Source organism: Muntiacus reevesi, chromosome X, assembly GCF_963930625.1.
Source record: "Muntiacus reevesi chromosome X, mMunRee1.1, whole genome shotgun sequence".
Taxonomy (NCBI): Eukaryota; Metazoa; Chordata; class Mammalia; order Artiodactyla; family Cervidae; genus Muntiacus; species Muntiacus reevesi.
The window spans coordinates 55509544-55523454 of NC_089271.1; the positions used below are offsets into that span (position 1 = coordinate 55509544).

The window sequence follows — 13911 nt, forward strand, 5'->3', positions numbered from 1 at the left end:
TTCATCCATTCACCAACTGAAGGATATTTGTCAGTTTGATTAGTATGTGTCTTGGTGTGTTCCTCCTTGGGTTTATCCTGCTTGGGATTCTCTGTGCTTCCTGGACTTGGTTGACTATTTCCTTTCCCATGTTAGGGAAGTTTTTGGTTATTATCTCTTCAAATATTTTCGTGGTTCTTTCTCTCTCTCCTCTTTCTGGGACTCTATATTGTGAATGTTGGTGTGTTTAATGTTGTCCCACAGGTCTCTTAGGCTGTCTTCATTTCTTTTCATTCTTTTTCTGTATTCTTTTTCTATATTTCTATATTTGTGGCTGTGATTTCCACATTCTGTCTTCCAGGTCACTTATCCATTCTTCTGTCTCTGTTATTCTGTATTGATTCCTTCTAGTGTATTGTTCATCTCTGTTTGTTCTTTAGTTCTTCTAGGTCTTTGGTAAACATTTCTTGCATCTTCTCCATTCTTTTTCCAAAATCCTGGATGATCCTGGGTCATCTTTACTATCATTATTCTGAGTTCGTTTTCTGGAAAGTTGCCTATCTCCACTGTGTTTAGTTGTTTTTCTGGGGTTTTATCTTATTCCTTCATCTGGGAGATAATCCTCTGCCTTTGCATTTTTTTGATTAACTTTCTGTGATTGTGGTTTTCATTCTGGAGGCTTCAGTACTGTAGTTCTGTTTCTTCTGTCTGCCTTCCAGTGGATGAGGCTAAGAGGCTTGTGCAAGCTTCCTGATGGGAAGGACTGGTGGTGGGAAAAACTGGGTCTTGCTCTGGTGGGCAGGCTGTGCTCAGTAAAACTTTAATCTGATTGCCTGCTGATGGGTAAGGGCTGTGCTCCCCTCCTGGTAGTTGTTTAGGCTGTGGCGACCCAACCCAAGCTCTATGGTAGGACGAATGCCAAACTCCCAAGAGGGTTCACACCAAGGGGTAACTCCCAGGACTGCTACTTCCAGTGCCCCCATCCCCATAGAAAGCCACTGCCGACCCACACCTGCAGAGGAGATCCCACAACACTAGCAGGTATGTCTGGTTCAGTCTCCTGTGGGGTCACTGCTCCTTTCCCCTAAGTCCTGCTGTGTACAGGATTTTGTGTGTGCCTTCCAAGAGTGGAGTATGTTTCCCCCAGTCCTGTGTAAGTCCTGCAGTCAAATCCCACTGCCCTTCAATGTGAGATTCCCTGGGGATTCCTAGTCCCTTTGCCAGATCCCCAGGCTGGAAAGCCTGACATGGGGCTCAGAACCTTCACAACAGTGGGAGAGCTTCTTTGGTATTATTGTTCTCCAGTTTGTGGGTTGCCCACCTGGTGGGTATAAGATTTGATTTTTATCCTGATTGCAATCCCCCTACTATCTTGTTGTGGCTTCTTTGTTTTTGGACATGGAGTATCTTTTTTGGTGGGTTGCAGTGTCCTCCTGTTAATGACGGTTTAACATCTAGTTGTGATTTCAGTGCTCTCACAGGAGGAGATGAGCATACACCCTTCTACTCTGCCATCTTCAATAATCTGAAGGATATTTGGATAGTTTCCAGTTTGGGTGATAATGAATAAAGATGCTATAAATATGTTTACATATTTTATGTGATGATGAGTTTTCATTCACATGGGTAAATATCTATGAGTCAGACTGCTGGGTTGTATAATAAGGATATGTTAACTTTATTAAAAACTGCCAAATTGTTTTCCAAAATGACTATACGATTTTAAATTCTAACCAGCTATGTATGAGAGTTCCAGTTGATCTACATTCTCACCAGCACTTGGAATTGTCCATTTAAAAAATTTTAGCCATTCTAACAGTAAGATAGTTGTATCTTACTGAGGTTTTAATTAGTATTTCCATAATATCTAATATTTGACATCTATATATCTTCTTTGGTGAAGTGTTTTTATAAATCTTTTGCCTAGTTTCTATAGGAAACATTGTTTTCTTATTGTTGAGTTTTAAAGTTCATTGTATATTCAGGACACAAGTTATTTATCAGATATGTGTTTTGCAAATTTTTTCTTTTTATTTTCTTATCAATATCTTTCATGGGGCATTTAAAGTTTTAACAAAGTCTAATTTATCTTTTTTCTTGTTTTATGGATTGTGCTTTTGGTATTGCATCTAAGAAATCTTCACCTAATCCAAGGTCACAGAAAAATTAGGTTTTACATTTAGTTCTATGATGCGTTTTGCATTAATTTTTTTTTTTTTTTTAATATTATTTTATTAGTTGGAGGCCAATCACTTTACAACATTTCAGTGGGTTTTGTCATACATTGACATGAATCAGCCATATAGTTACATGTATTCCCCATCCCGATCCCCCCTCCCACCTCCCTCCTGCATTAATTTTTGTATGTAATTTAAAGTATGGATCAAAGTTTTGTGTTTGTTTTTTGTTTTTGCACATAGCTATTCAATCATTTCAGCATCATTTATTTAAAAACCATCCTTTCAACTGAAATGCCTTTGCACTTTTATTGATAATCAGTTGTCATATGTGTGTGGGTCTCTTACTAGACCCTTCATTCTGCTCCACTGAAGTATTCATCTGTCTTTACACCATTCCCACACAGTCTTGATTACTGTAGCTAAGTAATAAATTTTAAATCATGTAGTATTAGTCCTCCAAGTTTGTTCTTTTTCAAATTCTTTTGGCTACTGTAAGTACTTTGTGTATCCATTTGAATTTTATAGTCATTTTTTTGTTGCTATGAAAGTGAGTTTTGATTGTGATTAAATTTAATCAGTTTGGAGGGGAATTAACATCTTAATATTATCAACTCTTTCAGTTCAGATATATAAATGATTTGATACATTTATATATTGCAAACTGATTACCACCATAAGGTTAGCTACCACTTCCATCTTATCACAGTTACTATTTCTTTTTTGTGGTAAAAACATTTACGATCTACTCTCTAGGCAACATTCAAGGATATGATACAATATCATTATCTATAGTCCCCGTGCTGCATAATAGGTTCCCAGAACTTGTTCATCTCGTAATTGGAAGTTGGTGCTCTTTGACCAATATTTCCCCGTTCTCTCCACCCTCCAGTCCTCAGGAATCACTACTCTACTCTGTTTCTCTGAGTCTGGCTTTTATAGATTCCATATACAAGTGATAATACCATGCAATATTTGTCTTTCTCTGACTTATTTCAGTTAGCATGATGCCCTCAATGTTCAGCCAAGTTGTAGCATATGGTACAATGTCCTTCTTTTTCATATATGATATTAGTAATATTCCATTTTATATGTACACCACATCTTTATCCATTCAGTGTTGATAGACACTTGGGTTGTTTTCATAACTTGCTGTTGTGAATAATGCTCTAGTGAACATGGGAAGAGCAGATATCTCTGAGAGATCCTGATTTCAATTCCTTTGAATATATGCCCAGAAGTGGAATCGTGGGTCTACTTTGAATTTTTTGAGGAACCTCCATACTGTTTTTCACAGTGGCTGCACCAATTTACACTCCCACCAGCAGTGCACAAGGGTCCCCTTTTCTCCACCTCTTTGCCAACACTTGCTATTGTTTGTCTTTTTGATAATGACCATTCTAATAGATGTGAAATGATATCCATTGTGGTTTTGACTTTCATTTCCCTGAGGATTACTGATATTGAGCACCTTTTCATGTAACTATTGGTCATTTGCACAGATTCTTTGGAAAAATGTGAATTCAGTTTCTCTGCCCATTTTAATTGGTTTGTTTGGCTTTTTTGTTTTTGCTTTTTTGCTATTGAGCTGTGTGTGTTCGTTATATATTTTGCTTATTAACTCCTTATCAGATATATGATTTGTAAATATCTTCTGCCATTCCAGAGGTTGCCTGTTCATTTTGTTAATTGTTTCTTTTGGTGTACATTTTTAATGTCTTCTTGATGTCTGCCGTATTTGATAGTGTTTCCCTAATCTGATCCTACTTTGTGCTCTCTCTATCCAGATGATACATTTTCACCTTGTGATCAGATTTCACTATTTCATGAAATTGCTCTTAAGTATTCCAGAATGTATGGCTTTTTCTTTTTTCTCATCCTCCATCCCACAGGAACTCAGGGAAAACATAGGATTTTAGGCTGTGTGGTAATTGAGGCTTTTGTGTGAAGTGTTAGTTGCTCAATCATATCTGACTCTTTGCAGACCCATGAACTATATATATAGCCTGCCATCTCCTCTGTCTATGGAGTTCTCTAGGTAAGAATACTGGAGTGGGTAGCCATTCCCTTCTCCAGGGGATCTTCCCAACTCAAGGATCAAACCTGGGTCTCCTGCATTACAGGTGGATTCTTTACATCTGAGCCACCAGGTAGGCCCCCAACTAAGGCTTTTACTTGTATGTTTTTAGAAAGCTCCCAGAATTAAGAGCCTACTTCTCAGATTCACAGACATAGAGAACATATTTGTGGTTGCCAGGTGGAGGACGGGTGGACTGGGAGTTTGGGATTAGCAGATCAAACTATTATATATAGGATGGAAAAATAGCAAGGTCCTACTGTATAGCACTTGGAACTATATTCAATAGCCTATGATAAACCATAATGAAAAAAGAATTTTTTAAAAAATCCATTCTTACACGAAGAAAGAAAGCCAGTTTCTTATTGCATAACTTAGGGCCTAATCAGGGCAAGAAACCACATACTAACTTGAACAGGAAAAGTTTAGCATTAATTATTGGCTATTGTGGGACTGAAGTAATAAGGGATTAGCCAGCAAGAGTAAAGAGAACTCTAATGAATAAAGAAATAGCAGATGAGTGTGTGAGAGTACCTCAAGGGCTATGAAGGAACACCCAAAGAAGAGCCTTCTCTGCTTCCCACAGATGAATACAGACCGTATAGGGAGGGCATATCCATGGCTCATGGCATGGCAGAAGAGTTGCTATTGTGCTGCGCTGGTGGAACTTGCTGGAAACCTGTCCTCTTTGGTTCCAGAAAAAGCTGATCATGGGGCAGTGTCTCATTGGAAATATTCCACTGCAAATCATTTGAGAGGAGTGCCAGAAGTGCTGGGTGCTTCTGGCTGCAAAGAATTGCAGAAGCTGGGTTCTTGGGAAGCCATAGGAGCAGCAGGAGTTGGGTGCTAAAGAAATCACCTGCACTTCAAGATCTAAGTGCCTGGGAAACTGCATGTGCATCAGGAGCCAGATGCTGCTGAAGCCACCACACTTCTGCAGCCTGGTGCTAAACAAGCTGCCCTTGCTGGAGGAGCCTGCTGAGTGAGCTCACTAGAACCAGGAAGCAAAACCCCTTTTTCCAGTGTTTCTCCATCACCCTGTATTGACAAGGTTCAACATCATGCCAGCTACCAAAGGAAAAGAGACTCAGATCCATTTTTGTAGAGTGGGCAAGGAGGTGTGATTCGGGGTTAAAAGGCAATAAATTGATAGCTGGAGCACTTATTCTTCAATTTTTCTGAAGCAAAGCATGGAGAATATTTATTAAACTTAAATTTATTGAATTTGGAGAGAGTCAGAGGAAGGTACTTTGTTCTCTTTCAGAAGGATTCTCCAAGTGTATGCTCAGAGGAATTCAAAAGACCATAGATTATATTTAGAAAGGGAAGATAACTACATGAAATGTTCATAATTTCAGCCTTTGTGTGTTAATTCCTTATGTTATAACAGAATTGTGCCAAATTGAGTATCAGTATGAGTGGTACCATATCTGCTTTATACATTCATAACAGGCATTCATTTATACACTTCCCTAGAGGTGTACTGAAATTAGAGCTGATATCAAGGGCAATACGTTTTGAATATGCACAGAGGAGCAAAGCAACAAGCTTAATATAGCTATATCCTCTCTTACATAAGCAATCTCAGGTGAATGGGTCCATTCAACAAATCAACTCTGATCCTGTTGGGTTATTCGGGAACCATGTTCCAAGTTATTGCTCTGCCATCTCCTAGGCCATTGTTGTCAGCTGGGTAGTTGATATTGGGTCATTGTTGAGTCCTCTGGGCTGGGGAAGGGAGAAATGGAGGTTTGCCCACTATCTTAAGGCCTGGCCTAGGTGCAGCAAATTTCACTTCTGCTCACACTCTACTGGTAAGAACAAAGTGAGACTGATAAAGGCAATGCCCAGCTATGTTCTATTTCTGTAAAAGAAGAGGTGAATAGATAACTGGTGGATGGCTTGCAATCTGTACCATAGATGGATGGCTTGCCTTATTTGACAGTTGTTGAAAGCATATGTTTTTCCTATAGATATAGAGGAATTGGTATTTGAGGACTATAAATTTAATGGAGATGCTCATAATAATTCAGAGGGAAAAACAAAAGGAAGCAGAGAGATTATTAAGTTTTTAGAGCTAATGTATAATAAGGACATGCATTCTGGAATATTTCTTCCTTTCATGCTTCACCCATAACAGACTTCAGTTTCTTCTTCTGATTACCCTACTCACTCTCCTGACTTCCTACATAGTGGATATGGATTCCCAAGGTTCAAACCCCATCTCTTACTTATTTAGCTATTTGATCTTCAGCAATTTACATAACCTCTCTGTGCTTCTGTTCTCTCATCTGTGAAACATGATTGATAATGATAGCTACCCATTAGGGTTTAGTGAAGATTAAATGAGCTATTTTGTGTAAAACATTTGGAAATAGTACTGGGTACATAATAAATGGTATATAATTGTTTTGCATATATTAAGTGTTCTAGAAGAATTTTCATTATTGTCATATGGACTCTTCCATTTCTTTGTTCATCCTGTTCAAACTTCATGATAACTGTTCTGAAGTCATTTTCATTTTTTTCTTTCTTTTTAGATGAGGATATTGGGCAAACTCAACAACAGATAATTTCTGGAGAAGTTTCATTCCACTGTGAGAAAATTGGTCAATCCATAGGAAAAGATTCTTTGTGTTCCATTTTAGAAGAACTGTGGCAAGGTAATGACCAGCTAGAAAGAAATCAAGAAAACCAAAATAACCCTTTAAGTCATGTGAAAGTATTGACTAAGGAGAGGGACTATGAATTTAAAAACATTGAAAAAATAATTCATGTGAGTACCAGGCTTGTTCCTTCAATTAAAAGACTCCATAACTTTGATACATTTGGAAAAAGTTTGAAGCATACTTTAAATTTATATAATCACAATAAAAGCAATGCAACAAAGAACTTTGATAAGATTTTTGGAAATGGTAACAATTTTGCACATAGCTCTTCCTTTACTAAGAATGAGAATGCTAATACAGGAGCAAGCTCCTATGAACTTAATCAATGTGAAAAACATCTTGACCACAAACAAGTTCTTGCCCACCATCAGAAAATTCATACTGGAGAGAAACTTTGTGTATGTACTGAATATGTGAAGACCTTTACCCAGGAGTCACATCTTTTTGAGCATCAGAGAATTCATGCTGGAGAAAAATCCCATGAATGCAATAAGGATGAGAATATCTTCACTCAGAAGCTACAAATTGAGGTACCTCAAAGTGTTTACACAAGAGAGAAACCTTTTATATGTATTCAATGTGGGAAGGCTTTTACCCTCAGGTCAAACCTCATTACACATCAGAAAATTCATACTGGACAGAAACCCTATAAATGCAGTGAATGTGGAAAAGCCTTTTTCCACAGATCATATCTCTTTAGACATATGAGAATTCATACAGGAGAAAAACCTTATGAATGCAATGAATGTGGAAGAGGATTTTCTCAGAATTCTGACCTCAGTATACATCAGAAAACTCATACTGGAGAGAAGCACTATGCATGCAGTGAATGCGGGAAAGCCTTCACAAGAAAATCAGCACTCAGGATGCATCAGAGAATTCACACAGGAGAAAAACCCTATATATGCACTGAATGTGGAAAGGCCTTCATCCAGAAATCCCATTTCAATACACATCAGAGAATTCATACTGGAGAAAAACCTTATGAATGCAGTGACTGTGGAAAATCATTCATTAAGAAATCACAGCTCCATGTGCATCAAAGAATTCATACAGGAGAAAAACCCTATATATGCACAGAATGTGGAAAGGTCTTTACTCATAGGACAAATCTCACTACACATCAGAAAACTCATACTGGAGAAAAGCCATATATGTGTGCCGAATGTGGGAAGGCTTTCAGCGATCAGTCAAATCTCATTAAACACCAGAAAACTCATACTGGAGAGAAACCCTATAAATGCAATGGCTGCGGAAAGGCCTTCATATGGAAGTCACGCCTCAAAATACATCAGAAATCTCATATTGGAGAGAGACACTATGAATGCAATGAATGTGGAAAAGCCTTTATCCAGAAATCAACACTCAATGTGCATCAGAGAATCCATACAGGAGAAAAACCCTATGCTTGTCCTGAATGTGGGAAGGCCTTCATCCAAAAATCACACTTCATTGCACACCATAGAATTCATACTGGAGAGAAGCCTTATGAATGCAGTGACTGTGGGAAATGCTTCACAAAGAAGTCACAACTCCGAGTGCATCAAAAAATTCACACAGGAGAGAAACCCAACATATGTGCTGAATGTGGAAAGGCTTTCACTGACAGGTCGAATCTCATAACACACCAGAAAATCCATACTAGAGAGAAACCCTATAAATGTAGTGATTGTGGAAAAACCTTCACCTGGAAGTCACGCCTCTCTATCCATCAGAAATCTCATACTGGAGAGAGACGCTTTGAATGCAGTAAATGTGGGAAAGCTTTCATCCAGAAAGCAACACTAAGTATGCATCAGATAATTCACACAAGAAAGAAAGCTTATGCTTGCACACAATGTCAGAAGGCCTTCACAGACAGATCAAATCTTATTACACATCAGAAAGCTCATAGTGAAGAAAAACTATAAATCCAGTGACTGAAAATACCTTCAGCTGAAAATCATAATGGAATGTGCATCAGCTGTCTCACAGTGACAACAAGGAGTGCCTGATGCTGCAATCATTGCACAGGGGGAGTAGATATGACAGACTACAAATGGCTTAAGTGAACAGAAGGTCAACAAAGCCAAGTATTCTTCAGTCAGGTGGAATACAAGTTGATATGCAATTATATGTGTAGGGAGCCACTTTGGTAAAGCATTTGAGCAATAGCCCTGGTTGGTTTCATGATTCACAGACACTCTCATTCTCCTGCAAATGGTAGAAATAGAGACCCCAGGAGATGACTTGTAATCTCTTATGCTTCACTTTTTGGATAAAGGGCTTTATAAATTCAGCACTGATTTGTTCTTCACACCCTAAAATGTAAAACTACTCAATACTGACCAATTTTTTTTTCAAATTTCTAGTGTGGGGAGAAGAGCATTCATTGTCCAAACACTTCTAAAGCATTGAAGTCAAGGCAAAAACCAATTTGGGGATATATTAATAGATCTATGAGTAGAAGCTGGAAGTTTTTTGATAATTGACATTTAAGATACAGAAAAGATTGCCCTGAGGAAGCGCTCTTTTTCTTCCCTTTGAGACATCACCATATTTTAAAATATGAAATAAAATTTTTAAATTTAATCTCTGACTTTATGCATTGGCAAATTAAGCATAGCTCTAACCTATGTTACAGGAATGTAGTTATTAAATGTTACATATGCCTAAAGGTGGCAGTTGTTCCCTTATCAATTCCATGCCATGGCAGCAGGTGATTCACACTTGAAAGTAGTGAGCATACCTTCTAATCTGTACTCCCAAAGCTATCATTTAGGTAAGCTGCAGACCATAAACTTCTAATCCCCTTAGTAACTGAACCTAAGACAATGAAACTGAGCCCCAGCACTCTGGACTTCCACTGAAGCTTCTGCTTTCTTTGGGATTCCTGTTTGAAAAACAACAGTTAAGAAATTGGGTTTCAATACATAAAATGGTGGGTTTTCTTCCAAGTTAGTTAATTTGATATATTCATTTTATGTGCACATTGAGAGTAATTTTATGTGGATTGCTATGGGATAAAGTCATGTTGCATTAGTTATTTAGCCTAAGATATGATTATAATTATAGTTGAATAACTGGAAGACTTCTCTAAAAAGAACACTGCTTCTTTTAAGCACTGATATGTAAACACTTTCTTGTTTTTAATTAAAAAAATTTTACAATACTCAAAAGGGGCTTTCTTTCTATCATGTAGTTTTATTTTGTTTTTAAACTTTATAATTAAAGTATAATGCATACTGAAAATGCATATATCATAAGCATACAGTTCAATGAATTCTAACAAACTGAACACACTCAGATCAAGAAACAGAACATGACTAGCACCCCAGAAAAACTCCCTGTTCTCCCTTCCAGGTCCACCTCCCCCACTAGGTAAGCACTATCTTGACTTAAATAGTTTTGTCTGCTTGGTATTTTGTATAAATTCATTCAGTAGTTATATTTCATATATTGGTAATGTACTCTTAAGTATCTGTCTTCTTTCATTCACATTATAAATGTGAGATTTGTCCATATCGCTAAATGTAGTTGTAGATAATTCATCCTTATTGTCATGTTAAATTACACTCTGTAAATATTCAACAATATATTTATCCATTCTATTGTTAATGGACGTGTTGTTTGCAGCTTAGAGCTATTGAAAATAGTGCTTATATAAATATTTTAGTACCTATCTATTGGTGAACATATTTATGAACTCTGTTAGGCATATATCTAGGAGTTGAACTGCCAGATTATATTGTATCCATATGCTCAGCTAGTTTATGAAACTAGTTTTCCAAAGTGACTGCACCAATGTACACTCCCACCAGCATAGTATATGAATTCTAGTTACTCCTTGTCAATACTTGGTATTTTCCATCTTTTTTTTAAACTATAGCCATTATGCTGGATGTATAGTGATATCTCAGTGTGATTTAATTTTTATTTTCTTATCCTTCAACCCCACCATAGTATCTTGCCAAGACAGTTGCCTGATATCTCAGATCTGAAACTTATGCATGGTTCTCATGTGACTGTACCATTTTACATCTCACCAACAATAGTAAGCAATTAGTAACTTTAAATATTCCCACACAAAAATGCCCAAAGCTTGATGGTTTGACTGGTTGAGTGCATTAAACATTTGAGTAGAATCTTTCAGAAAATAGAGGAGGAAGGAACACTCCCAAATTCTATGAGGCCAGGATTACCCTGATACTTAAGCCATACAAACGTATCACAAGAAAAGTACAAGCAACATTTCTCGTGAATATAGATGTAAAAATCTGCAACAAAATATTAGCAAATTGAATCCAGCAACATATAAAAGGATTATACATCATGACCAAATGGGATTTATTCCAGTGATGCAAGACTGCTTGCTTCAGCATTCAAAAATCAGTCGATGCAACCTACCGTATTATATATACAAGGTAAAAAAAAAGAAAAATTACATAAAGCACATAATCTACATATTGAATACAACTTTATCAAATTTCCAGCAGGCTTTCTTCCCCAGAAATTGATTAGCTAATCCTAAAATTTATATAGAAATAAAAAAGACCAAAAATAGCAAATAAGAATTTACCAAAAAGCAAAATAGAAGAACAGTAACTTCCCAATTTCTTGATTACAGTAATCAAGACAGTTTAGTACTAGTGTAGGGAGAGAGATAGAGATCAATGGAATAGAAAAGAATCCAGGAATAAACTCTGATACTTAGGGTAAACATAGTTTTTTACAAAAATGTGAAGGCAATTCATTGGGAAAAGAAAAGTCTTTTCAACATTTGGTGCAGGAATGATTACATATCCATTTTCAAAAAGATGAATCTAAATCTTACTTCAGATCATATTAAAAATTAACAAAATGTATCAGAGATGGAAATAAAAAAGCTAAAACTACAAAAGGTTTAGCAGAAAACAGGAGAAAAATCTCTGTGATCTTGTTTTAGGCAAGGAATTCTTAAATGCAACACCAAGAGCATGATCCATAAAGAAAAAATGATAAATTAGACTTCATCAAAACCAAAAAGGTTCAAACTTCAAAAGATACCATTAAGAAAATGAAAACACAAAGCACAGACTGGGAGCAAACATTTATCTGATAAAGAACTTGTATCTGGAATATATAAAGAACTCTTACAACTCAATAAAAAGAAGACACGCAACCCAGTTTACAATCAGGCAGAAGATTTGAAGAGATATGTATTTGGTAAACTATATTTGGAAGCTACCAGCTTCCCTGGTAGCTCATCTGGTAAAGAATCTGTCTGCAATGCCGGAGACCCTGGTTCAATTTTTGGGTCAGGAAGATCCCCTGAAGAAGGGATAGGCTAAGCTACTCCAGTATTCTTGGGCTTTCCTGGTGATTCAGATGGTAAAGAATCCGCCTGCAATGCAGGAGACCTGGGTTCAGTCCCTGGGTTGGGAAGATCCCCTGGAGGAGGGCATAGCAACCCACTCCAGTATTCTTGCCTGGAGAATCCCCATGGACAGAGGAGTCTGTCAGGTTACGGTCCACAGGGTCACAAAGAGTCAGACAAGACTGAGCAACTAAGCACAGCACAGCATATATATTTGTGTGTGTGTGTGTATGTATATATATATATATATATATGTATATATATATATACATGAATAAACATGTGAAGAGATGCCCAACATCATTAGGCATTAGAGAAATTCTAACTAAAACCACAAGCTTCCCTAGTGGCTTCAGTGGTAAAGAATCTGCCTGCCAATGTAAGAGATGTGAATTCAATCCCTAGGTCAGGAAGATCCCGTGAAGAAACAAATGGCAACCCATTCCAATATTCTTGCCTGGAAAATCCCATGGACAGAGGAGCCTGGTGGGCTAGTCCATGGGGTCACAAAAGAGTCAGACATGACTTAGTGACTAAGCAACAGCAACTAAAACCACAATGAGATACCACTTTATATGTACTAAAATGGCTATAAAGAAAAGATAGTCATAACAAATGTTGGCACAGATAGGGAAAATCAGGAACTTTCCTACATTTCTGGTGTGACTGTATTAAAATGACTTAGCCATTTTGGAAAAGTTTGGCAGTTTCTTAAAAAGTTGATGATAAATTTACCAGAGGACCCAGTGCTGCCACTTCTATTATCTACCCAAAAGATACATAACATGTGTTCATACAAACGCTTGCACTTGAATATTAATAACAGCCTTATTCATACAAGACAGAAAAGTAGAAACAATCTAAATATCCATCAACTTACAAGTAGACAAAATATGGTATATTCAGCAATAAAAAAACAAATACTACAATATGGATGAACTTAAAAAATGCTAAGTGAAAGAAGTGCAATGCAAAACATATAGTATTATATTTGAATATTGCATTTATATGAAATGCCCACGAAAGTAAAATCTATAAAGCTCTGTAGATCAGTGGTTGTCTGGAAGATCCCCCTGGAGAAGGAAATGGCAACCTACTCCAGTATTCTTGCCTAGAAAATTCCATAGACAGAGGAGTCCATGTGGTCACAGATAGGATACGACTGAGCTACTGACCATAGGGGTAAGAATGGGAATCATGGTGTCTGCTGAGAGTGGGCACCCTTGTCTTGTTCCTGATTTCAAGGGAAATGCTTTCAATTTTTCACCATTGAGGGTGATGCTTGCTAGTAATTAGCCTCCAACTAATAAAAAAAAGAATGGGAATCATCACTAACTGTTAATTAGTAAGAGGAATCTCATTGGGGAGATAAAAATGTTACAGAACTTGACTGTGGCGATGGTTGCACAACTAGGTAAGTTTAATGAAGGTCATTGAAGTGATCCTCAATTCCACTCCTGTTTAAGCATCTGGGTTCCCTGCCATAACATCTATTGCCACCCATATCTAGAATGAAGTGTTGGCTTGGAGCCTGTTGTACATTTAAAAATAAGCTTTTTAAAAAAGGTCATTGAACTGTACAATTTAAATATGGAACCTAAATTATACCTCAATAAAGTTGTTTCTTTTTCAGAGTTGTTTTGGCTCTCTAGGTCCTTAACATTTCCTTATAAA

The 13911-nt window shown here is 37.1% G+C and overlaps 1 protein-coding gene across 1 annotated transcript in view; it reads left to right on the forward strand.

Moving 5' to 3' along the window:
- ZNF41 (zinc finger protein 41) overlaps window positions 1-13556 on the forward strand; it is a 40703-nt gene extending 27147 nt beyond the window's left edge. The window contains 2 exon segments of the mRNA XM_065914855.1: window positions 6774-8805; window positions 8807-13556. Coding sequence (XP_065770927.1) covers window positions 6774-8805; window positions 8807-8825 — 2051 coding nt within the window. The 3' untranslated portion in view covers window positions 8826-13556.
- Window positions 13557-13911: the final 355 nt, after the last annotated feature.